Source organism: Aspergillus versicolor, assembly GCF_001890125.1.
Source record: "Aspergillus versicolor CBS 583.65 unplaced genomic scaffold ASPVEscaffold_11, whole genome shotgun sequence".
NCBI classification, from domain to species: Eukaryota; Fungi; Ascomycota; class Eurotiomycetes; order Eurotiales; family Aspergillaceae; genus Aspergillus; species Aspergillus versicolor.
In genome coordinates this window covers 916,616-941,009 of record NW_024467534.1, presented here as the reverse complement: position 1 = coordinate 941,009, position 24,394 = coordinate 916,616, and the positions used below count along the sequence as shown (strand labels likewise).

General features: G+C 49.1%; 8 protein-coding genes across 8 annotated transcripts; 4 read left to right on the top strand and 4 right to left on the bottom strand.

The window, feature by feature from the left end:
• Positions 1-62: 62 nt before the first annotated feature.
• Positions 63-3,737, top strand: tof1 (putative DNA repair protein (Tof1); the record flags this gene model as incomplete). The annotated part of the gene is made up of 4 exons (XM_040807657.1): positions 63-140; positions 203-440; positions 499-2,613; positions 2,665-3,737. The coding sequence occupies 4 exons, from the start codon at positions 63-65 to the stop codon at positions 3,735-3,737; spliced, it is 3,504 nt and encodes a 1,167-aa protein (XP_040672605.1).
• A 285-nt stretch (positions 3,738-4,022) lies between these two features.
• On the top strand, positions 4,023-4,964 carry ASPVEDRAFT_88126 (PhzF family phenazine biosynthesis protein; the record flags this gene model as incomplete). Its single annotated transcript, XM_040818242.1, has 1 exon — positions 4,023-4,964. One exon carries the CDS (start codon positions 4,023-4,025, stop codon positions 4,962-4,964), a length of 942 nt encoding a protein of 313 aa, XP_040672604.1.
• A 760-nt stretch (positions 4,965-5,724) lies between these two features.
• On the top strand, positions 5,725-7,027 carry ASPVEDRAFT_46204 (uncharacterized protein). The gene has a single exon (XM_040813495.1). It carries the CDS (start codon positions 5,735-5,737, stop codon positions 6,809-6,811), a length of 1,077 nt encoding a protein of 358 aa, XP_040672603.1. The 5' UTR covers positions 5,725-5,734; the 3' UTR covers positions 6,812-7,027.
• ASPVEDRAFT_339449 (putative copper resistance protein Crd2) lies at positions 6,950-8,017 on the bottom strand. Its single transcript, XM_040810804.1, has 3 exons — positions 7,413-8,017; positions 7,222-7,317; positions 6,950-7,159 (listed from the first exon to the last, which is right to left on the bottom strand). The coding sequence occupies exons 1-3, from the start codon at positions 7,570-7,572 to the stop codon at positions 7,089-7,091; spliced, it is 327 nt and encodes a 108-aa protein (XP_040672602.1). The 5' UTR covers positions 7,573-8,017; the 3' UTR covers positions 6,950-7,088.
• Positions 8,018-8,462: 445 nt separating this feature from the next.
• On the bottom strand, positions 8,463-10,349 carry ASPVEDRAFT_88123 (homeobox domain-containing protein; the record flags this gene model as incomplete). The annotated part of the gene is made up of 5 exons (XM_040818241.1): positions 8,463-8,827; positions 8,888-9,323; positions 9,380-9,512; positions 9,584-9,721; positions 9,769-10,349. The coding sequence occupies 5 exons, from the start codon at positions 10,347-10,349 to the stop codon at positions 8,463-8,465; spliced, it is 1,653 nt and encodes a 550-aa protein (XP_040672601.1).
• Positions 10,350-15,954: 5,605 nt separating this feature from the next.
• On the bottom strand, positions 15,955-18,294 carry ASPVEDRAFT_56368 (THO complex subunit THO1/HPR1; the record flags this gene model as incomplete). Its single annotated transcript, XM_040815201.1, has 7 exons — positions 15,955-16,375; positions 16,437-16,750; positions 16,800-16,949; positions 17,002-17,610; positions 17,741-17,859; positions 17,909-17,987; positions 18,055-18,294. The coding sequence occupies 7 exons, from the start codon at positions 18,292-18,294 to the stop codon at positions 15,955-15,957; spliced, it is 1,932 nt and encodes a 643-aa protein (XP_040672600.1).
• Positions 18,295-18,542: 248 nt separating this feature from the next.
• Positions 18,543-22,983, top strand: ASPVEDRAFT_140203 (RNA helicase aquarius; the record flags this gene model as incomplete). Its single annotated transcript, XM_040807637.1, has 4 exons — positions 18,543-18,778; positions 18,835-18,935; positions 18,984-22,466; positions 22,532-22,983. 4 exons carry the CDS (start codon positions 18,543-18,545, stop codon positions 22,981-22,983), a joined length of 4,272 nt encoding a protein of 1,423 aa, XP_040672599.1.
• A 97-nt stretch (positions 22,984-23,080) lies between these two features.
• ASPVEDRAFT_46196 (PaaI family thioesterase) lies at positions 23,081-24,329 on the bottom strand. Its single transcript, XM_040813494.1, has 10 exons — positions 24,261-24,329; positions 24,162-24,202; positions 24,081-24,093; positions 23,890-23,955; positions 23,797-23,839; positions 23,661-23,732; positions 23,550-23,596; positions 23,465-23,483; positions 23,305-23,383; positions 23,081-23,251 (listed from the first exon to the last, which is right to left on the bottom strand). Exons 1-10 carry the CDS (start codon positions 24,285-24,287, stop codon positions 23,182-23,184), a joined length of 477 nt encoding a protein of 158 aa, XP_040672598.1. The 5' UTR covers positions 24,288-24,329; the 3' UTR covers positions 23,081-23,181.
• Between the last annotated feature and the right edge of the window lie 65 nt (positions 24,330-24,394).

Genomic DNA, 24,394 nt, shown 5'->3' with positions numbered 1-24,394 from the left:
TTGCGGTTGAGAGGACGGTGACCATAAACACCAAGGTAGCGAGATACATTCAACAGGCCGTGATGGAGGAAGAAGTGGCCTTTAATAATCAGACTGTTGAGGTGATCGACCCCGACGTCCGTTCTCACGTCTATAGTCTGGTCACAGCAGTGAGTCTACCTGTTCCGAGATGGATGTAATTGCAATTGACTGACAATTCTAGCTTGGAGGTTTCAATGGCGAAGATGCAGGTCGATACATGCTCGGCGATGACGCTCTGTCTTGTTTACGGGATATCAAGCGATGGCTAAAACTATACGATGAGAAATTCAACCGAATGGATGTTGCGCGCTGCTTGGGGGAAGCGAACCTTGTCAATGGGGACCTTATCCAGATTCTGGCCCTTTGGTGGAGCGATGGACAGCAGAGCAAATATATGTCAAGGATTGCGCTGGCATGTAGTAAGTGATTTGCGCTTATTTCTACCCGCGAGAACATGGTGTACCTGACAGCTTGCAGTCGAATTGCTAGTACCTTTGACTTGGCCATTGGAGATCCATGGCGAAATGACAATCAACCACCATCGTCACATACCATACTTACAGCAAGCCCAGGTGTCCTACAAACGTGGTATTCTCAACTTCGCGAGCTGCGGACTCCTACGAGCTGCCATTCGAATCGGCCTGCCTAGTATGGCGACCCCTCGGTCAGAACGGACAACTCGGGACGAAGGTATACTCAAGATTATGCTGTACTTGCTGCGGAATATTACCGTAATCTCTGCAAATGCGCGTCTTGCCACGGAAGGTGAGGAGGAAGAGACCTCTAGGTCCGCGACGGTCAACGCATTCCATGATCAAGATGTCTTTGCTCTCGTGCTTACCTTGTGTTCAAACGTGAGCGAGGACTTCAACATGTTGGATATTCCGCTTCTTGAAACCCTGTTTCACATTGTCAAAGGGATCGACGCCGAGAAACTTTTTATGAATGATGCTCAACGGAACGCCAAGCGGACTGATGAATTAAATGATCTGCTACAGCAAGAATCATCCTTACGAAGGGAGTATGCAAAGAACGCACCAACACGACATGGCCGTTTCGGGACGATGATCTGGGTTAAGCGAGATGATGCCAAGTTGTCAACGGTTTCCGGCCAGGACGTGCTCAAAGATAGCCAAGCGACTTTATTCAAGATGGACCAAACTAAGAAATGGAACAAACCTAGGCGTGGCCGAAAGCCCCAGGATTTGACCGTGAACAATGATTTCAACACACCGGTCCATATCAATCAGGTTGCCACAAAAAATCTGCGAATGTTCGTTGAGGAGTTTTTGGATTCAGGGTTTAACCCACTCTTCGTACATGTCCGCAAGGCAATTGAACGAGAATCAGTTCGTGTCCTCGATATCAATAAGCGTCACTACTTCTATACAGTTGCGTGGTTTCTTGGAGCAGAACGCGCTCGCCGTGCCCGGCAACGTGAGAAACACGCACAAAGTGAAAAGCCCGGGAAGGAACTCGAACAAGATAGTTTTGGGCTAGTTGCTGGGGTGTTCAACCAGGAAACGTTCATTTTCCTGAACAGATCGATGCAGTACAGCCTTGACAATAAGGAGTGGGAAGATCTTAACGCCGCCATGCGGTGTTTCACCCAGATCTTATTGACGATACAAGAAATGGCACAATCGCCACTTGAAGAGGATCAAGAGATTGCTGAGAACATCCAGAATCGGATTTTTTACGAAGAAACTACCCATGATCGCATACTGGCCGTTATCCGTGGGTACACAGATCAAGGATTTGGGTATCTTGACGCATGCACGGATCTGTCCCATGTGTTTTTACGGATGCTGGAACGCTATTCTAAGGAGAATGTCGATATGCAGGTTAGATCGCGACGACGAGCGAGAAAGAAAAAGCGTGATGAACAACCAAGCAATGAGGACAATGACGAAGAACAGGCATCCGAAAATGAAGACTACGCTGAGGCCGAAAAAATGTCGAAAGAACGTAATTTCGACTTCACACGTTTTGCTGCCAAGTTTTGCAACCAGAAATGTGTCGATACTTTCGTGGCTTTCACCAAATTCTACAAGGAATTGAACACAGATCAGCTGAAACGCGCCCATCGTTACTTCTATCGGATAGCCTTCAAGCAAGAGATGACTGTGTTGTTGTTCCGAGTTGACATTCTTAATCTTTTTTACCGCATGATCAAAGGACCGGGTGGAATGGATTCTAAGAAACCCATTTTCAATGAGTGGGAGGAGTTGGTGAAACAGCTCGTACGCAAGCTGACAAAAAAAATCGAACAAAGACCTGCTTTAATTACCGAGTTATTGTTCAGTAAAATCAACTCAACCGCGTTCTATCTTGAATATGGGCACGAAAGGCAGACGATAACTACAACGAAAAAACCTCCAGCTGAACTAGAGGTTGACCCCAAGGCAGCTTCCACCGTGGATGAGAAGCTCACTATTGTGGTAGCTGCGTTAGTCAAAGACGAACAAACTGCAATAGTCAAATGGATCAGCGAGGTTTTAGGGTCAGCAGCCGATGAAAGGGAAGCATGGGAACAGCATGATCAGAATGTCGACCTCGCGGCGCCTCAAGATACTCCGAACCCCATAATTGGTATGTGTCTCTAGCTCTATCATCAGGGATGCTTCCACTAACATGTTTTAGCTATCAAGCCGCAGGATGAATCTTTTAAGAAGGCCATGTTCCTGAACGCCAAACTCCGACTCCTGATGACCCTTTTGAAGTTCGAGCGGCTGGGGCAAGAAAATGTGGAAGGCATATCCTGGGTTATTCCTTCTGGACTCAAATCAGCCGAATTGCGGGACTCAAAAGCTGTCATTGATAGAACGCTAGTGGTTGGGAATACAAACGAACGTGATCCTAACGACTTGCTACGCCGAAAGTATGGCGGCGAGCCGAGGGGGAACACCGACCAAACAACCCTCGAAGTGAATTTTGGATCGGACTCCGAAGGGGAAGATGTCATCCTTGATGGACCACTGTTTCCTCCAAATCCCCGAACTAAATCCAAAGTGCTCGATGAGCTTAAGACGAAAAGAAAACGTAAAAATAACGGGGAGAAGGAGCCAGTTGATGATGAGACATTGGAGAAACGTCGTCAGGCGCAACTGGAGAATACTAGGTCCCGTTTAGCGAAGATCAAGAGTGACCTATACGTTCATGCTAGTGACGAGGAAAGCGATGAAGAGGGGGACCAGGAATTCTTCCGCCTCGAAGAAGGAAGACGCAAGGAACAGTCCGAGCGGATCAAGCAAGCATTGCTCCTTGGGAGAACTGAAGACGACGGAAATACATCTAAGAAGAAACGAGGAAAACGCTCAAGTGCAAGCAGCGGACGGGAAGCAGGCGGAAAGCGACGGAGGCATAGTCCACAAGCTAGTCCTGAGGTGGAGGACGAAGACATTCTCATGAGCGCTACGGGCATGCTGTCGCGGGAGACATCTATGACCCCCTCCTTAGATGGGATCGATGACCTTAGCAACAAAGATATATCGAAAAACCCGACGGAAGATGAGCTCTATATCGATGACGACCTAGCATTCAGCCGAGACCGAGAGATAGGAGCCGAAATGCTTGCTGGTAAGGAGGATGACAACAAATCTGGCCCTAAAGAGAACGAAGCTGCAGCGGAAGAGGACGAAGAAGACGCGCCCTTGGCGGCTCCAGGTCGCAGACGCATGCGGGCTGGTTTTGTCGTCGAGAGCGACTCGGAATAATGCGACACAATCCAATAATGAGACACGAGGAGTTTGGAGTTTCTGGATTGGACCGGACGCGCATATAGTAGTAATTGTACGTATAGGACATGAAATAACATCAGTTTCGGCATATTTTTGTGCTGTTCGTGACTCATTTGCGCCCTTCAACAGCGATGACTCAGGATACCGGTATTGATGGATGTGGAGAAACCTCCAATACGACAGCTCGATAGAGCTTATATCTGGCCTTCCCCCTTGTACACGAAGCCGTTTCAGAACTACATCACTCGTGTACTTGAAGAAATGGCAAACAGCGTTAACTTCGTCACCCTTGATGTCTTCACCACGAAGACATATGAGGGAAACCCTCTTGCCGTGGTCTTTCTCCCCTCCCCCACAGACTTCCAACTAAGCCAACGCCAAAAGCAAACCATCGCGCGCGAATTTAATCTCTCCGAGACAATCTTCGTCCACCAGAAGACAGGCACCGGCGAAACCCGCACCATCGATATTTTCACCGAGAGCGCCGAGCTTCCTTTTGCGGGCCACCCAACCATCGGTGCTGCATCATGGTTTCTTGACCACGCACCAGAGAAAGACGCCAAAGTGACAAGTCTGCAGCTAAAGGCTGGAAATTTCCCGATTACCTTGCAGGATGCGAACCCGGGTGTAGTTGCAGCGCGCGTAGCGCATAATGTGCACACCCATGAGAACAAATACCCATTGAATGAGGCGTTGCGACTCTATCCGTCCTTGAAGCCGTACCTGGAGCCTTCGTCGGTTGCTTTGTTCTCCGTCGTAAAGGGTATGAACCAGCTTCTTGTTGAATTGCCCTCACTTGAAGCACTGAGCGCTGTGACGACGGCGTATGGGGGCCAGGCGGCCGACTCGACGTATTTGGACGCCGGGTGGGTTGAGGGCTTGCTTGCGACGTACTTTTACGTTAGGGACGTGGAGGACGAGAAGCTGGAGAGGATGGTTATTCGGACGAGGACGATCATAGGAAACCTCGAGGACCCCGCAACGGGGAGTGCTGCGAGTGGGTTGGCGGCATATCTTTCCCTGAGTGGGCAGCGGACCGGGCGGTTCAAGTATGATGTTGTGCAGGGAGTGGAGATGGGGAGACGCAGCGAGATCGGGGTTGAGGTGGTGATTGGGGAGGTGGGCAAGATTGAGAGTCTGACTCTAATGGGAAGTTCTGTGAGGGTGTCTGAGGGCCGCATTGTGGTTCCTGAGGATGTCTGATGTTTTGATTTATACCTACTTTATATATATGCCCGTGAACGACGAACTAGGTGGGCCTGATATTCACAAGCAAGCTGCTGCTATAAACAAACCTTACATTTCCCGCCAAACAAATGTAGCATGATTATTGTTGGTTTTGCTCCGTGTTCCTCCACCATTGCCTTTTCCCTCAATTGCTCCTGAATGTGTTCATCATGACCGGAAACAAGCACAGAAGCTTTCTAACAACAACGCTTCAAGCCCTCCGCAACACCTTCAGAAGGCACCGCAGCTGCAAATTTAGAGGTGCCTCTTTCTCTGAGGATACTTCAACCATGCAGAGCAGATCGGCGTCAATCTCGGTTAGGAAAGGCAATGGTATATCTAGCGACGACTCGCAATCATCCCGTTCAACCCGCAGTATCTCCGCGCCACACCACCGCAGCTCCTTCTACGCAGAGTACAACAGAGACTACGAAAAAACCAATGAACACGAGCAGAAATCCGAGTGCGAGCACGAGGAGAATAGCTCAGACGCATCCCGTGTAACAAGGGGCCTCCGAATTCGACGCTTCGCTTCTTGTCTCCATCGTCGCGATGTGGTTCCTCGCACTCAGACATCCGTGAAACTCAATCTCAGGCCAATACCCTGTTTCTCAAGACTTCCTGCCCCGACTATTCGGCCCGACAGTGAACGCTACTCCCACTCGGTATACCAGAAAGAAGGAAAGAGGAGTGTGTTATCCTATCTAGGAAGACGAGGGGCTGTGGAAAGCCAGGAAAAGCGTAGCATGTCTGAAAGCTGGACGAGTACGCCCATACTACAAGGAAACACCACTTCTCAACACCAGGATCGGAAATTCATTGTGATTAGAACAAACTCTGTTCATGGCTACAACGGCCGTGAAAATACTCCTGCGGAGATGAAGGTTTTAGCACCAGCACCAGCACCAACACCGGCACCGGCACCTGTTAGGAAAGAGCGACGAGTAAGTGGAATGTACAGCAGTAAGGGGAGCAGCCAATTCTTGCTGCCTCGCTCCTATCAATCCCACAACAGACTGTCTTCCCTGGGGGCCCCTTCCGGAGCAACGATGAGGAACACTATGACACCCCCCAAGTGTATCCGGTTGTCCAAGGGCTTTGAGGACCTGAAAATGCAATCGCCCCAACAGACAAAGTTGCCGATGCCTGTAAAGAACTCGAACCCTAGCCTAGCAAGAGATACAAATCGGATACAGAAGACACAATTACGAACGCAGATCCTCCAAGAAGCCAAAGAAAACAGCTCCCCGAAGGCATACCCGATGAACCTACAACACCACACAGCACTTCCTCCAGTAGATGCAGACGGGAACGGGACCACCTCCAAGGGTGCAAATGAACTAGGATCCAAGCTACCTCTAGCGAGTAGCAGCAGTACCAGGCAGAAGGTCCAAATAGAGAAAATGGTACCAACACCACTGCCACCAACCGTCCCTCCTCATACTGTTACTATCCCAGGGCGGGTTTCATCTCGAGTGTCAAATCCCAAGACGAGAACAAAGCTAACACCACAAATCAATGATCGGATACAGGTCGAAACAGCCATGCCTCAGACATACTGGCTTGGTCGGTTCATGACTCTCACAAATGCATTTCAGTACGAGGATTCCTTCAACGAGCCGGATATTGCAACGGGATTTGAAATGCCTTCAAGCTACTCGCGACCATTTCAGCGCTCGCATGATGGCGATCTAGCAGGATATCGAGTGAAGAGAGCGTTTATGGTGTTAGAGAATGTTTGTGCGACAGAAGAGGCGAGTGCAAGCTTGCGAGGGTTTCGAGATGAATACATTTGTCGATTCGGAGATTCGTGGATGGATTAAACAGTAATAACTATGGCTGCGATACTGCGGTTTCGCTTTGTATTCTCATGATAGATAGAATTGAAGTTTAAATTGGTTTGTTCGATGCTGAATGCTCCGATGAGTGCTGTGTCATGGTAACCCTTCAGAAACTCCTTCGTTATAACGCCAGCCCTAATTGAATAATACAATGGAAACCCCGAGAAAAAGTAGAAGTGAAAAAAAAAAAAAAAAAAAGAAAGAAAAGAAAAAGAAAAAGAAAAACCCAGACATGGTTTAGTTTTTAGTTTGCCCCATCTTAAGTACGGGTCGTGAAATCCGTCTCGAGGGCGGAATCAATGGCGCTGGCCTTCTCACAGGTACACGAAGCTAGCACGGAAAGTCAGCAACGGCATCAAAAACCAAAGTTTAAAGCAAAACGCAAAACTTACCCTCTGGTCTCTTCCCGCAAGGACATGCCTCGCCAGTCACAGGGTGGTTTTCACTTGTCGCCCGCTCACAGGTGCACTGACCGGCGGGACGAGCACCTAGATAGCAAAAGAACAGTTAGCGAACGCGATCCAATAACACCCGGTATACAAATACCAAGCAAAAGTGAGATATTAGGAGGAATTAAACATACGGCAAGAGCATCTAGCACCTTGGATAGTGTTTTCAGTAGTTGACTTGTTGCAGGTGCAGTGGAGAGCGGATTCCTTCCCGCAGGAGCACTTTGCTTGTGCGGCGCAGACGCAGCCACCGCTGGGGTTGGTTTTGCAGCAGGTTGAAGCAGGGTGGACCATTTTGATTGATTTTGATTGAGTCTTTGGAGTGGGCTCAGTTGAAGGCTGGGATTTATGGTATTGGAGAGGTGGCGTCAGTTGATTCTGTGCGAAGTACTCCCAATGGGTTTGTCGGTGGACTGGTCAAGGTGAATTGCTATCACAGGAATGTGACGCGAAAATATATGTAGATGGATGAGGAAGGATAAAACCAAATCCATCGCATCTGGTGGTGCCCGGAGTATTTATACAACGTCGGGTCTCTTCTGCATCAAGTCATCGGCGGCGGTGCTTAGCAATCTGGCGATGCTGATTGGCTGGACTCCACAGCGGCACCTGCTGCCCGGGGCCGTGTCAGAAAATCATGGCAGATTGATTGGTCGGATATAGATCGCTGAGCGAGAAATTGGTAATTGTTCTCTGTGCATTGGGCAATTGGCTGTCAACCCCAAAGGTATTGCTTTTCCTGACAGCTGATTGGAACATCCATACACCATAGGAGTGTCGCTGGTGGCGAGATGGCACGGTTCAGGCTGAAAGTAGATATGTACATCGCCAATAACAAAGATTTAACATTATAGCTCAGCTGAAAAAAGTCTTTGAAACAAGGCCAAGCATAGCAGAATAGCAGTTATATGCACAAAAAAACAAACCCAGCGCCAATCATCCCAACTCCATATACAAACAATGATTTTCCGCCTTGTAAGCAGTAAGTATTCAATAAAACAAGACCGAAGAAAATGTCGACTATATCCAATCACCAACATATATACGAGAAAGAGCTAGGTGCTCTCCCGATGAATTAAGGATGTACTTGGACAGCCATCAAGTTTATTATAAAATGCCTCCACCGTCGAAATGGCGTACAGAGGGGGGCGAAAGTCGAGAAATAACGCTTCGCGCTTCACAGCCTAGAGATAATTTGCGTATTCGTACCCTTGTCCGTACTTTGCCCTCAAAGGATCCATGACATTGGCCGGGTTCATCCTCTCATCGGCGGAGCTGCTGACCGGGATATGCCCCGTCTCGGCGGGGAACGACGCCGGTAGACTCAGGCTAGAAGCATTGGACTGCGTGAACGGTATGCCGGTACTCATACTATAAGGGTGGTGCTCGTACGAATAGGGGCGGTATTCGGGTGCGTCCGAAATCGGCAGGTGTTGCAAGGTGGACATGCTTCTTCCAGCGGGTTGTATGTGCGTGCTCATTTCCATTCCACCGTATGTTTTGGGAGTAGCCATTGAAAGGGAAGACTGGTAGCTATGTATTTGCGGACCTATAACAAAAACCGTCTGTCTTAGCAATGTGGGCCTCTGAAGACGAGCTGGGAACTTACTCGCACTGTCCATTCCGTACGGCATTTGTGGCTCTGGTTGGCCAGTGGGCGATACAGAACCTTCCAACGGGCGAGGCTGGTTGTAGCCAACCATCATGCCATTTGCTGGGCGATTTATAACATAGTCCATTGGCCGTCGATATGAAATCCCAGAGTGACCCATGGCCTCTGCCCCGGGTCTCGAAAACCGACCGGGAAATTGAAGTCCTGTATTGAAAGAAGACTCAGAGAAGCTGCTCGATCGAGGAAATGGGAAAGTTCCACGATTGCTCCTCAGGTCTGGAACCGTTGCTGCTGCGCCTCGGTTTTGATAGTTCTCGAAGCCTCTTTCTGATGAGGCAGATGGATAGCCAGGGCCACTGGTCGAGGCCGAGCTCAATGGAGATATAACGTAGTCGTCATCGTTCAGGCGCGGTAACCCTTCGGTAAGGAGTCCCTAAGTACACACATATTAGACTAGAAGTACAGCCAACAGAATCTGGGTAATCGAACCGGTGCTTCTGAAGAACCCTTACTGCCAAAAGGAGTTCGTAACACCTGAGTTGTATCAAAGTCATCCGGCAGGGCTCGAGACTTTAGCATACGCTCCCGATCGTTGCTGGTAAGCCGCTTGAGCTTGGCACGTCTAGTTAAAGAACTTGTGCGTTAGAGATTATCGAAGGAGAATAGTCATTCCCTATGCTGAGAGAAAAGTACCTATTTTGGAACCAGACCTGAACCTGACGGGGAGTTAGTCCAGGGATTTCTCTCGAAAGTCGCTCTCGGTGTGCTGCGTCAGGATGTGCCTGCCGAGTGAACTCGCTCATCAAAAAGCGTGTTTGGTTATGCGTGAGGCTCCGTAGGGTTAGAAATAGAACAAGAAGTGATATTCGAAGACTTACCGAAACCTCTTCATCTTTTTCTTATCCGATTTCGAATCCTGGGAGGCCCTCTTCTCACCACCAACAGATGATCCTGCCTCGTCATCGTCGGAGGAGGCTGCGTTGATCTCGCTATTGTCCCTCTCGTCCTCATGGAGGTCGTCTGAAATCTCGGGCTTGACTTTGAAGGCTATTTCATCATTCGTTTGGGAAGCTTCTGTCTCTCGATTCCCGGCGCTGAGACAGCCTATTTTCAATCTTGACATGGTGTCGCCCTGAACGTTTGTATTTTGGGCCTGCAAGCCATCCAACGACGCTCCATCCCCCGGGTACTGCATTGCACTGGCAGGACCAGGAACAGGCGGGGATGAAAAGGTCTTCTCAGCCTTAATCACAGTAGGCTGCATTTCTGTGGCAGAAACTTTGTTTTGCTCGCCTGCTTTCCCTCCAACTCCGGATAGAGCCGGGGGGTTTACCCTCGATTTCGATATCTCTTGCTCGCCGTTCCACGAGACTGTGGCCCAGGAACTCGTGATTGCGGGGGAATGGGTAGCTGGTGATGGCACCGTTGACACCCAGGCACAAGGACCACTGACTGACATGGTCGTAATACCCCCTTTCTGCCTAATCCATTAAGATCCCTCAGGAACACGATTTCAGCGCAGGCGTAGGAAGTTGCTCAGATGATGTCGAAGGAGGAGATCAAATACTGATGGAGTTCTAAAAAGGGACACTGCTGGCCCTGAATAGAGTGGGTCTAAGAAAGTTGTCGGAGGTCTTCTGGAAGGGCCAAGGGTCTCGGAGTCGTTGGTCCAGGGGTAGTGATAAGAATGGAAGTAAACAGTAAGTTCCTGGTTTGCCGTTCTTAGATCGTCCTGAGACTATTGCCGGGCTCAGCAGCTGACGAAATAAGAAATGACCTAACCAAGTAGATGTTTCCTATAAAAACATTAAAGGGGAGTCTTAGTCGTGACTGGGATCACCATCAGCCAGCGGTAAGAAATAAAGATCGATTTCCACAGTTGGGTCTTTGGCGTGGCCGAAAACTCCAGCCTCCTGGCGCCTGGTGAGGGAAGAAGGGAGGATCAGAGATTAAACAGTGCTGAGCCAAGCGGGTCGCGACAAAGAGATCAAGGCACTCAAAAAATAAAAAATAAAAATGAAAATAAAAGACCAGGAAGCCCGCGGCGCTTAGGTCCAGGACTATGGTCAAACTCCGAGAATAATGATCCACAGAATCTGTCACTCGTGCCCCTGCAGGGGAGGGGAGTGCCAGGAGTGAGGGGTGGCAATTGGCAATGGAGGAGTGTCTCCCCCAGTCGATGGAAGGAAGGCTGACGGGTCTCGACTTGAGAGACGAATGGCAAGCACGGCCTAATGCAGGAGGCGATTCAAGGAAAACTGGCAAGTTGTTTCTCAAGAAAAAGACTCGAAGGCTGGGATATCTCACGCCAAGCTACAGATATGAGCCATTCTTCCAGAAGTATCAGAACGTGCCGGCGGGACTCACAAGGCTAATGCAGACGGAGAGTAACAGAAAGGTGGGTATTTGGAGAACTTGGTTTGAAATTCAAACAACAAGGCAGCTGTAGCAGGGTATGCGGCGGGAGTCGATTCGGCGGAGCTACTACTCGGAGTAGAATTGGACGATAATAATGATCATATAAAGGTTCGTCGCAAAGTGTTTTGGATTGAACAAACGTTGGCGCTATTTGGAGTTCGGGGGACAGACAAGGTTGGGCTGATAACCAATCAAAGATAGTCCTAGGAAAATTGAAGGGAAGAATACGGAGTAGATGGGATGTCAAATAGAAGCAGAATAATAAGTGAATGTCTTAAGACAGGAGGGAGGGCAATAGGATGGCTACACCCGTTGACAAGAGAGAAGGTGGCAAGTAGTAGATAAACAGGGAGCAGTCTGCAGCAGCCCTGTGGGAAAAGACGAAGAGGGTAGTAATGCGACAGTACAAGTGGTAGAGTCGTACGCGATCGAGAATTGACTTTCACGAATGGAACTACTGTTGTCGTCGATTTGCGCGACTAATGGTGCACCGTGCAATGAAAAGGAAGAGGCCACCACCTATGCGTATCCAATTTCCACATGGGCAAAGAAAGATGTTACAGAGCAGTGATGAGCCGCCGTTCGCGAGAGTTTATCGATATGGATTGCCCGTCGAAGGCCAAAGCTGTTTGGCAAACCTTTCGGCGTGGAACAAGCACGCCAAACCGGGATGATTCCTGAGTCCGCAGCATTGCAAAGTTGCGGGTCACTGGGAACAGTCTTAGACTCATCCCCACCCTCTATGATGCTCACCAATCAATCGTTGCTAGAGGGGGGAAACGGACCCTTGCTCTTGATGGCTGGTCTGTCGGAGCCGGGACCGACTCAAGCACCAGCATCGTGATTTTAGACTAGATGCCAGGTCACAGGTTCAGGTTGTCTCTCCGATGGAGACGATGGCACACCATGTGGAAGACGTTCCGGGAGAGCGAAACTAAGTGGTGCTTTCGTTTGGAGTCCACCAAACACAGGACCTTGCTCGAGGCAAAAGAGGCCCTAACGTTGAAGCCCTGTTAGCGCCCTGTCCGGCATCAGCCAGCCAAGACACACCGTCCCAACTTTCCAAGTAGGAGTGACGTGAATGGGGACGACACGAGGAAAAGTGAAACCTCGTCTCCTCCCACGCGGAAATACATAATCCAGACTGGGGATGGTGGGCAGCGGAATATGGCAGCAGGTGCCAGAATTGATACAGTGGTGAAGACCAGACTCCTCTCGCACTCCGCCTGCTGGTTCTGATTTGTTAGAAGGATTCAGGAACAGGACGGGTCCTGGAGGGTGGCACAATGGATCATGGAATAATTCATCCAGCGCCATGGGACAGGAGGGCTTGAGGAGAGAGCGACAGGAAGAATAGATTCCACCAAATGGAGACGTCGCAGGCGGAGGTGACCTCCTTGCCCGGTCTGGACTAGCGCAGGAGTGTCGATGGTCCTTTTTACCGAACATCGACCGGTCTTCAAAAGGTCGACGGCAACTTCTGCGGTGTAGACTTCGCTCCACGGCATCTGTGTCAGGGCTTGGAGGCCGGGAGACTCGCGGTTGACGATCACCACAATCGACGCGAGTCGTGACGATTACTAGTGACCTGAATCGTCCCGGTTGATTCAGAGTTTCCTGGAGGCTGGACCTGGATTCATGTTCCGAGCAGCTTGCTGGGAACCAGAAATCCAGGGCAACACTAGGAGAGACTACAAGAACGGACACTGGACCGAGACTGTCCGAGTCTGCGCTAAAATCGTGTGCTTGTCAACGGCTTCGACGCTTTCCATTCTCCACTGGCTAGTTCTTGCAGGCGGGGCGAGAAGGAGCCAGGAGGGGAACGGAACTCCACCAAAAGGCACCTGCATGAAACACTCACGTCCCCAGAGCGAGACGGAAAAGGACCACTGCAGAACCTCAATGCTGCCAGAAGGAAACCAAAGAAATATTCGAAACGCCCTTTTGTTTCCAGGGTGATCATGCAGCAGAGAAATCAAAGGCAAGAAAAAGATAAGATATCGCTGGGGGTTTGACTGCGAGCGCGACATGAATCGTAGTGGGTCAACCAGTTGACTGTTGATCGAATCCAGCGTCTGAGGTGAGCTCGCTTAGAGCAGAAGAAAGAACCAGGCAGGATATGACACTGAAGGCTGACGGACGGGGTAGGATGCCCGTGAGCACTCCGTACGGAGCTCCGCATACTACGTGCTGCGAAAAAATCTGGGAACCATTATTCATTCCCAAGCGCTTGTATTATTATTATTATTATTTTTTCTGGTCTCACGGTTCCTGATACCTCTGCTTCCATCACGAGAAAAGCAACGTCGTGTATCTGTCGGTAACCGGAAAGGCAGGAAAGATTGAAGACCCTTTTCGAAGGGGATTCTAATCGGCAGAATTACTTCATACCCGATGGGGCTCAGCTCCGCTCGAGATCGATGTCGTCAATCTTGCCTCCGAAGGAGAAGGAGACTACTCGGAGGAGACGACATTTCCAGGAACGAGGTTCGCGCGGCACCGTCCGGTGGAAAACGACGGAAGCAGCACTGGAGGTTCTAATCGCATCACAAAGGCCTTTGGCTCTTGGCTTTGCTCGGAGAATTCCTAGCCAGTGGTGAGACTCGTGTCCCTTGCTAACCAGAAGAATGCGTCAACCTGTGAAGGATTGACATCTGACAGTCATCTTCAGCCGCTGTTGCCCTTGATCTAAAAAAACTGGGTTTCTTGCCTAGATAGGAAAAGTTCCAGGCGAAATCTCGGAGATGTCAAATGTGAGATCCCCGACTAACTACGTCTCCGTATTGATATCCCGCCCTGTGCGTAGGTATACCTGCCAACACTTACCGGCGGTGAGCGGGTACTTTGGTAAGAGACCTTCCAGGAGGCTTCTATTTTGAAGATTCCTGGGCCGAAAGTGGGGGGGCAGTGACTTCGTAAGCCTCTAACCTGAAGGATCCAAGTGTCGAGACTATTCTGCACTATGGCTTGATCGCGTCAAAGCTTTCTCCTTGGTGTGAAAAGGACATCGATGATCCTGGATCGCAGTGGCATCGTGTGGCAACGGTGCGGGGAAGAAGATCACAGGCGAATCACGATGCACAAAGCAGCCAGTCAAAGCTGGAGCCATTGCGGTGATGCTGGTTTAATCTGCTTTCAGCCCTCGCGCCGGGCTCAGATGGAGAACAACCTCCCCTTCATTTTGGTTTTCAGCTTTGGCCAGAGTATACGAGTCCTCAGTTCCTCAGCCCTCGTCTGGTCTGTGCGGGTCACCAGCCAAGCTGAAACGCCGCATCTCCATTCTTTAAGTCTTTGGACTCCATAGTGGCGGGATGTGCCTTATCTTCGGGCATATTCTACCGAGGCACATTCTACCGACGTAGGTATACCGTATACGGAGCTCCGTCGACCTCATGGATCCTTGCTGGGGAATCTGATACCTTCAGAATCCATCGAGAGGATCGGGATGGTTACCTCCTTGGTCCCGCGATGTTCCTCTTTGCTGCTGAGGAGCGTTGAAACACCGGATCAGACATTGATGGTTTTCTCGGCATAATCAAGGCGTGAAGAACCGGACAGCTTCCGCCTTCTAGGGCTCGAGCCTAATTTTACCGTGAAACATGACAGACGCCCTTTAATCTCGCGTCGAGGACATCAGCACTTCCATGTTCTGATTTCAAGGTGCCTGCGTTCCCGTCACGCTGTTCACCTTGTCCACTTGTCCGCTTGTCCGCCTGTCAGATTGTCACTTGCCAGGCTTTCATCACTTGGGATTGTTTCGGTTAAATTGGAGTTTATGCATGCCGTTCTTCACCACCACACAAGATGAGGTCCGGGCTTCTAATTAATGCAGGTACTTTGCAGGGGAGTAATATTGTTGATCTTTGAAAATTTGCTAAGGCGCCGAGAATTGGCTGCCGAGATCCGTGTACAGGATAGAAAACTCTAAAGGGTCAAAGGATCGAGCGGAGGATCCTGTAATTGCCGATTATTTACAGGGTAATCCGTCCGTCTCGACTTCTCTCGGACAGATATCGTTCATTCATGGCGCCACTGAAAGTATTGGCTCTGTGTTAAAACCCCGTGGCGAATATCGGAGTATAATCCTGATAATTCCACACAATAATTAACTAGGAGCGTCATCCGAGACTGCCTGCCAATTGTTCTGCGTTCATATCCAACCATTAGTCGCCCATGGGGCAGCGCTACATATGCAAGGAGCCATCTCCCGTCTGGTGTATAACCCACTGACCACACAGATAGCCACGTTGACACTGGCATTCTCCTTCATAAAAGTTCGGGCGGGGAAACATGCATCAAGCTGTTATCGAGGAGATTGAGACCTGCTCCGGGCGGAAGAGAAGTTGCATGGCGTCAACTAATAAACCAGCGCAGGCGTCCCTGCCGGCCGAGCCATCAAGGATTGCAAGAACTTCCTGCTACCTTTTACCCAAGGCCAATCCTCCGTTGTACCTTTGCATGGGATGAATAGTGACTGAGAATATATCCCTTTGCTACGGACTAATTGATTTCGTCCTGGCTGCAGTCCAAGGTGCATAAGTCATATGTACCACCAGGCAGCGGATCGGCCGAAGTGAGCGCCAATAGAGCCAATCAAAGATGATCACACTGTGGAATTGTTGCATTCACGAGGGCCTTGAGCATGTTCATGACCCCGGCACATCAGCCTCGGTGGCCACTGCGTCGTTCACATCAGCTGCCTTCTCTTCAGCGATAGCAGATGCGCCTCCCCCAGTTTCAGTGTCCATTTCATGATCCTGCGATGGCCCATTTGATTCGCCCTCCTGAGAAAATTTCGTTGTAGTATCCTGCGGCATACTGTTGGTAGGCTGGGTGGTGGCTTCAATGGACTGCGCAGTTTCAAAGAGTGACTTGAGGTTTTTTCCGTCCTCGATCTTGTCGAAAGCTGCGAACTTGCTTTTGGTGGAAAGCCGCAACATCAGCCAAGTCTTGCTTGCTTTTGCTTGAACAGCGGCTTCTTTATCTTCCCTCGTTTGCGCAGTATCGATGTCAAATTCAACATCCTCAATCACTCGCATGAGCGACTCTAAGGCGGGAACATTGAACCTAAACTGTATGTCAAACAACGCTAACAATTTATTCAAAAAGGTTGGTTTCGGGTGCTTACCTTTCGGTTTCTTTCAGTCTTTCGACTCCGGACAAGGATTCACTTTCAGAAAGGAACTTTAGATTGAGAGAGTTCATAGGAGAAGAACGAAGTCGCCTGTTGGCATATGTCTTGATTGCCTTTTCGCGCGCGCTAAGATACTCGTCCACCGAGATTGCAGGCCTCTCTATCGGAGGACAGCCTTCAGCCTTCCAGCGCACCCAGTTCTTATCCCGCGATAGGACAGTATCTACCATACGATAGTAAAATTTTCCTCCTGCACCTTCTTGAAGATATCCTTCAATTGATTTCCTCATTTTCACGGCCCATTGCGCCTAACAGTGTTAGATGTGGGTAAAAGGAACAGTGTTAGGGATATCCTACATCCTCATCATTAAGTAAAAACCCGTAAAGGACAGATTTGTTGGTCAAATCAGCCAGTTTTGCTTTTGACTTTGACGTAAGTGACAGCATGAAGTCCAGAAGTATCAGGGCCTGGACCAAAACATGTCGTCTAAAGGCAGTATCGTTGACCTAAGAAGAGTAAGTTGCTTGCTTTAAACTGTACAGCACATCTAAGAAATACCTCAAGATCAAAAAGTTCCCGACTTGTCAGGTATTTTGGATTGAAGCTGCTTGCAATTTCAGGTCCATCTGCTGTTCGTTTCCGTTTGGTGGACTTCCGAATTTCCTCATGTGTCTTGCTATTAGAAGTTTCGAGGTCCGTATTAACCGTCCTAAATGCTGATAGTGTGGATTCAAGCCCGGTCTTAAATGTAGCAAAGTGCTGGGCATTGAATATTTTCGTTGGCGACGAGAAGTAAGCCTGCAAACCCCAAAATATAGGGTAGAGAGTATCGAGGTCGGGTGTGCGTTCCCCTGTTTGCCCCCCAGATTGAGAAACGGTCACTTTTGGCGTCTTGTTCGTATCAAGCGCGGTCAACTTGTCCTCCTTTTCGGTGGTGGCTTGGTCTTCAGTTTCTTGGTTCTGAACGTCGGCTACCGACGTTGTTTCCTTGCCATCTGGCGAATCCAAATCCATGCCATCTGTTCCACCAGTGGTTTCCTTCGTAGTATCGTCGAAGGCCGTTACATTCTCGGTATGGTATTCACCTCGGAGATTCACCGCGCTTTTATCCCCAAGAGGGAAACTTTGGAAGAGGAAGATAAACACACGGCCGCAAAAGACGGTGTCCTCTGCTCGTGAGAGTCTACGAAGCAATTCATTGCAAGACCTCAAAATAATCAAGTTCTTTTGTTTGAAATGTTTCTTCAGGCAAGTCAGCGGCCCAACATTCATAAGTGCAGTTTGAGGGCAAGCGTACCTTCGTGTTCCGTTCTCTCCGAGACTCCAAGTAGTCAAAAACCTTGCGGCAACCCTCGATCGTCTGGCTATCTAATAGTTCTTCAATCAACCAGAATATGAGGCCGGGCTCGCATTGTTCTAAATGACGTTAGGGCGTCTTTCAATATTTCGCGAGGCGAAAACGAACCATTGTCGGAAAAAACTGATATGATGTCCAGTAAATTCCATATACAAACAAATTCCGAGTCGTCGATCGTTGTAGAAGCCTGGTATGACAAGACTGTCAGTTGCGAATTTCGGGGCGAGTATGGGAATTGAGAAGGGAAACCATACGAGGAGACCATAAAATTTTTCTCGAAAAGCGATTTCCACAGCGGCAAACTGTGTTTGTTGACTCAATTGCTTGACGAGCTGCGCATCTTTACCCTGGATAAGCCAAAACGATCCCCCAAGCTGTGTTTCTGTCAACGGGGGCTCGACCTCCTTTCCTGGCTTGACCTGTTCTGCCTTTGCCAAGAGAGAGTCAATCAATCTCCTGTAGACATCAATCAAATCGACATCTGCATTCGCCATTTTTTTTGTTACGGCGGCAGCTTTTGCCGATGATACCACCGTCGCAGGTGAAGTTGGATTTGCGAGGGAGCTTCAGCCTTTGGAGCCAACTTGTTGCTGCGGCTCTACGAGCTTTAGACCAATTAAAATATGCGCTAGGCGCGCGGCTAAACTAGGTCAGCCACCACAAACCATTTGCGCAAATCCATATACGTTATCGGCCCGCGCGAGGAGAGCTTTTGGCCCTTGGGCAACTCGAACATTGAGGGATGGGTCTCCAGACACAACATGCCATGGCGTCCGGCCTCGACTCCAGACCGACTGTGGAGGACTTTCGCGATGATAGTCCTTGGGTGCGACTAGCCAAGACACATTGGCTCGACGCTGCGAATGTTCGCAAAGTAAAGCATGATGTGATCAAGAAGGATATATGGGATCCTCTGGAAGCTGAAAACTTCAGCTTCCGTTCACTCCTTACTTTGGAGAATTTAAACATTCTGGAAAAGTATTGCGCATCTCGTCTTTGTTCAATTCGGCTCGGCATTACTAAATTATCAACAGGTTTCTCTGGCCAACCTACACCGAAGATGCCTCGAATTATCATGTCCTACTACTAACATTGATTGTGAGCGTCAAACAGAGAGAGCATTTGCCAATATGGGGTAAGTAAAACCCTACTTATATGGCGTATGAAGGCTGACCAAATCTAGAAATCTTCTCAGACCGACCCGATGTTTTCTCAAACCTTTTCCACCGGATCCTTTCCATGAGTATAGATCAGTCGCTCCCTTCGTCTTCCCGTATATCCATACTGTCCTTCATGATCAGTGCCTTTCAGTCGCTTGAGAATGCGTTGATCCGGAAAGAATGCGCACCGTTAGTTTCCATATCTATCTGGCATAATCTTCATAGTGAGGAGGCGAGAGAACGGGTGCTTGCGAAAGCCCCAAGTCTAAAAAAGGCATGGAGGGCATCTACGAAGCGCTATGAAGCGGGGGACGAAGCGACTAAGACAAGAATGCGATTCGAGAGGTCTTGGTTGTACACCATGCTTCTAGATTTCCTCCGAAGACTGAACGGGTCCGAGAAAGACGAGAGAGATGACCTTCGATATTGCGAACGGTTTCTTGAATTTCTTGTCGATCTCGAGAGCCAGCTTCCCACGAGACGATACGTAAATACTTTGCTCAAGGACCTTCACCTCCTACCTATCTTACGTCTATCTCAGCTATATCGCTCTGCAGAAAACGCGCTTTTCCGCGATTTCTATAATCTCCTCAAACATTTCGCTACCTTTGCAATTAACGATTATACGGGGGAGGCCCTCTCAGCCCAAGCAATGTACGATAGTCACTGTCATGACTTGGCGCAACTACAGAGGACCTCCATGAAACATTTTAGGGACAAACTGACAATCCTGGCTTTATCAAATTATGGTTCCATTGAACAGCGTTCTGAACTTGAGGGTCAACTAAGTTCGCTGGACGATTCAGAGCTTCAAATCCTATGCTCGCGCCTAGGATTTCGCACAAATTACCCTAAGCAAGCGAACGTCGCTTCCGATCGTCATTTTTACATGGAGGTGCTCCTGTCGTATCATGAACGAACAACCTCATTCCAAGAAGCCGCATCTAATCTAAGTGTTGTCCCGACGGAAGAAAATCTGTACGACCCATCTTTACTTCGAAATGAGACGTACGATGGATCCAGGCCACTCGCTATCCCCAAACTAAATCTTCAGTATCTCAGCCTCGGCGATTTTCTTTGGCGGTCATTCCTTTTATACCGGGCGGAGGCTTTTTTCCAAATCCGAAAGGACATGGAATCTATCATCAAGCGAATGCAACCTCGATCAAGTCAGGATGGAAAGACTTTGGTATTTGAAGGGTTTTCTCGTATGGCCATTCCAATTGCAAAGCCCGCCATCATTGAGGTCGCTCCTCCCAAAGTTGGATCCGATAAACCAGCTTTCGTGCGGGCGGAGATTACCATCGAGGTTGGAAGATTGGCAGACCACATCCGTACGGAGTGGGATTCTCTTCGCCCTGATGATGTCGTCTTCCTGCTCGCTGTGCAGCCTGGTAATCCTGGTAAATTTGGACTGAAAGATTCCAATGCTGCTCAGACGCCAGGTATTATTCATCTTAGGTCGGCTGATGTTGTACAAGTCCTCGATGAAGCGGGCCGTCCATTGCGCGACCCATCTTCTAGTCAGGCAAATGGGTACCGATCTCGCCCTCGCGTTAGAAGGTTACTGGTCAATTTAGACCCTGTTGCTTTCAAAGGGGATAAAGATCGTATTTTGCAAGAGAAGCCTGATGTCTACCCGCTGATCAATGTGGTTGCAAGAAGGAGAGGAAGAGAGAATAACTTCAAGTCGATCCTCGAAACGATGCAAAGGCTGATCGTGTCTGATATTACCTTACCACCATGGATCCAGGATATTTTCCTGGGCTATGGAGATCCCGCCGGAGCCCGCTTCACAGAATTGCCTAATCGGCTGAAGTCTGTGGACTTTAGAGATACATTTTTGGACTGGCAACATCTGATCGAGAGTTTCCCGGGCCTGACAATTGAGCCTTCTGGCGATGCTACATCGAGCTTTCCCCCGCCCTATGCCCTTGAATATATCGAGGAGCCCACCCAACTGCCTGTATCGGGCGCATCGAAGAAGCGTCGGAGGGACCAATTTGTGGAGGCGCAAGCGGCACCTAAGAGCCTTCGCGTTTCCACGTACAAGCCACCAAACCCAGGACCGTATCCAGTAGATGCGCCAAAGCTCAATACTGTCCGTTTCACACCGGCTCAAATTGATGCCATTGCTTCGGGAACGCAACCAGGGCTCACGGTTATTATCGGCCCTCCTGGAACCGGAAAGACTGATGTCGTCACCCAAATTATCAACAATATTTATCATAATTTCCCTCACGAGCGCACGCTACTTGTCGCACACAGCAACCAGGCCTTAAATCAACTATTCCAAAAAATTGTCGCCTTGGATATCGATGAGCGTCATCTACTGCGCCTCGGTCATGGCGAAGAAGAATTAGAGACAGAGTCCAGCTATAGCAAGTATGGCCGCGTTGAGTCGTTCCTCGACAATCGAAACTATTTTCTTGCGGAGGTCACACGCCTGGCAGCTTCGATCGGAGCGCAAGGTGCACACGGAAATTCCTGCGAGACTGCCGGCTACTTCAATACAGTCTACGTCAAGCCTGCGTGGGCGAAGTACTGGGATTCTGCTCGTGCTGATAATGCGTCCACCGAAGAAATCATCGCAACCTTCCCGTTCCACGAGTATTTCTCCAATGCGCCGGCGCCAGTGTTCGATCCTTCTGCTCCGAAGGAGGCACTGATTGATGTGGCAGAGGGTTGTGAGCGCCATATTGACAAGATTTTTTCTGAGCTAGAAGACATCCGCCCATTCGAGATTTTGAAACAGCCCAAGGACAAGGCGAACTATCTGCTTGTCAAAGAAGCGAGGATAATCGCAATGACAAGCACGCACGCGGCCATGCGACGTCAGGAGATTGCGGATCTTGGGTTCCATTACGACAATGTTGTCATGGAAGAAGCTGCACAGGTTACCGAAATTGAAAGTTTTGTCCCCGCTGCATTGCAAAATATGAAAGAAGGTCAACTGCCTCTGAAAAGAGTTGTTCTATGCGGAGACCACCTTCAGAATTCCCCGATCATCCAAAACATGGCCTTTCGACAATATGCCCATTTCGAACAAAGTCTTTTCCTTCGCTTAGTTCGACTTGGCGTCCCAGCCATCACTCTCGACCAACAGGGTCGTGCCAGACCAAGCATCGCAGAGCTTTTCCGGTGGCGGTACCAAAACCTCGGAAATCTCCCTATCGTTGACGAGGCGCAGGAGTTCAAACAGGCAAACGCAGGTTTCAAGTATGAATACCAGCTCATCAATGTTCCAGACTACCAAGGCTCTGGAGAACGCGAGCCGACTCCTCATTTTATCCAAAACCTTGGGGAAGCGGAGTATGCAGTTGCGATTTTTCAGTTCATGCGACTTCTTGGGTATCCCGCGTCAAAGATCTCGATCCTTGCAACCTATGCTGGTCAAACGGCATTGATTAAAGATGTCTTGAATCATCGGTGCGCCAAGAACACGTTGTTTGGCATGCCCAAGATCGTCACGACGGTAGACAGGTACCAAGGCGAGCAAAATGATTGTAAGTTCTCAGTATACATTTTATATCAGGTCAACGTCTCCATACTAACCACGGTTTTTCTCCAGATGTCATTCTTTCCCTTACGCGAACTCGAACAGTTGGATATCTCCGTGATGTACGCCGGCTAACGGTGGCACTTTCGCGTGCCCGCCTGGGGTTATATGTTCTTGGCCGCCGTGAGGTTTTTGAGTCATGCTACGAACTAAAACCCGCATTTGACTTGTTGTTACAACGCCCAGATAAACTCATGCTTGCCCCTGGAGAGATGTTCCCTGCCACTAGGACATTGGATGACGATGTTCAAGGGAGTCCCATGGAAGGTGTGGAGCACCTCGGCCAGTATGTGTTTGAGATGACCCAAGCCAAGATCAAAGCCATGGACGGACAAGACGCGGTTGTTGATGAGGAGATGCCAGATGAGGAGGGCGACCTTGTTGCAGAAGATGGAGATGAAGTTATGCTTGGGGCAGGTGAAGAAGGGGAGGAAGACCCATTGCACGAACATGTATACACTTGAACATGACATCTAAAAAAAAAAAATTAACGGAATGGCCGAGAACCGGAGCCTGACTTGATATTTATAAATTCCAATTTACAAATTGTGGTAAAAAAAAAGGTTCTAAGCACGCGCATTTATATATATCTATATTTATCTGGTATTTATTAGGATCGTCTGGTTCTTCATGCACGAAGCCCCCATATGCAAAAAGAATTTCTACGATGCTTTGCGCTCACTCAACTCCTCAACAATATTCTGAGGGTCTTTCCAGGCAAGCGCAACATATCTATTTGTTATTTATGTTAGCATGGATTGGAACAGCCTCCCAGCATTACATACTTAGTGTGGCTCCCCCTGGCGAAGATGTCGCCTTTGGGGTTCATAAACCTGATTGAGGTATATGCAAGGGTTTTGCCAACTGCAGATCAGTTAGAGAGGCGATCCTCATTGAACGGGAAGGCCGTGGCAGCTTTTCTGCACATAACACCTGGAAACATACATTTATCACAAGTCACCTCCTACAGTAAAGTTAGCCATATATTGATTAACCGAATTTGGATGGGTATGTGCAGGGTTGGACGAACCGCCAGAATCTTATCGCCGACCTTGCCACCAGAGCTGAGATATGTCACTGAAGATCGTTAGGTGTATTCCGAGATTAGCTCCCAGTTGGGGCAAACTATATCGCTACGCACCGTTTAGATCGGTGGATACACCTGTAGCATATAGCCCCCGGGATGCGACGGCCAATGAGCCACCGAGATCGACTTAAATATCCAAATGTCAGAGAGAATTCGGGAAAGAGAGGATGACGCATTTGGCACTACTTACCCATACTGGCGATGGTACCACCATGGAGGATACTCAAACGGTTCTGGCAATCCATCAGTCATTCTTTCCCGCAGCATAGGAAAGTTGCCATACCGTATGTTCCTTTTGGATATCCAATTCGAAATTCACAGTCCCAGGCTTTGCAGCAGTTACCCGGAGCTGGAGACATACTGATTAGCACATCGCGATATTCATAGCCGGCACTCTAGAAGTGACGAGAAAGCCTGAGAGATAATGGCTAGGCAAGAGCTGCCCAAAATCTCCAGAAACGATTGAATACTTACATTATCTAGCAGACTGTGGCCAGAACGAGGTCTGCGTTTAGCAATGGCTGGTCTCATCACACTGGCTGTAGTACTACCTACCGAGGCTCTAGCCCGGAAGTGGCCCGGAATGATTCCCAAACCTAATGCATTGGTTAGAAGCGATTAGACAATAGAAATCCGGGTTACAAAGAGACTAACAGATCTGACAAATCGCAAAGCAGTCATTTTTGATGATATAATCGGACTCACTGCAGAAGACCAGCACGGATATCGGGAGATGTACGGAGTATGCAAGCCGGGAGTATTGCGGCGTGAGATCACCGGCGCGGACT

Coding starts and splice junctions, on each gene's coding strand:
- ASPVEDRAFT_46196 (XM_040813494.1), bottom strand. CDS start 24,287: ATGACTGCTTTGCGATTTGTCAGATCT. Junction 23,840..23,889: donor ATATCCAAAAGGAACATACG/GTATGGCAACTT, acceptor ATGGATTGCCAG/AACCGTTTGAGTATCCTCCA. Junction 23,252..23,304: donor GCCAGGGGGAGCCACACTAA/GTATGTAATGCT, acceptor AATAACAAATAG/ATATGTTGCGCTTGCCTGGA.
- ASPVEDRAFT_46204 (XM_040813495.1), top strand. CDS start 5,735: ATGTCTGAAAGCTGGACGAGTACGCCCATACTACAAGGAAACACCACT.
- ASPVEDRAFT_339449 (XM_040810804.1), bottom strand. CDS start 7,572: ATGGTCCACCCTGCTTCAACCTGCTGCAAAACCAACCCCAGCGGTGGC. Junction 7,318..7,412: donor AGGTGCTAGATGCTCTTGCC/GTATGTTTAATT, acceptor TTTGCTATCTAG/GTGCTCGTCCCGCCGGTCAG. Junction 7,160..7,221: donor TTGCGGGAAGAGACCAGAGG/GTAAGTTTTGCG, acceptor TTTCCGTGCTAG/CTTCGTGTACCTGTGAGAAG.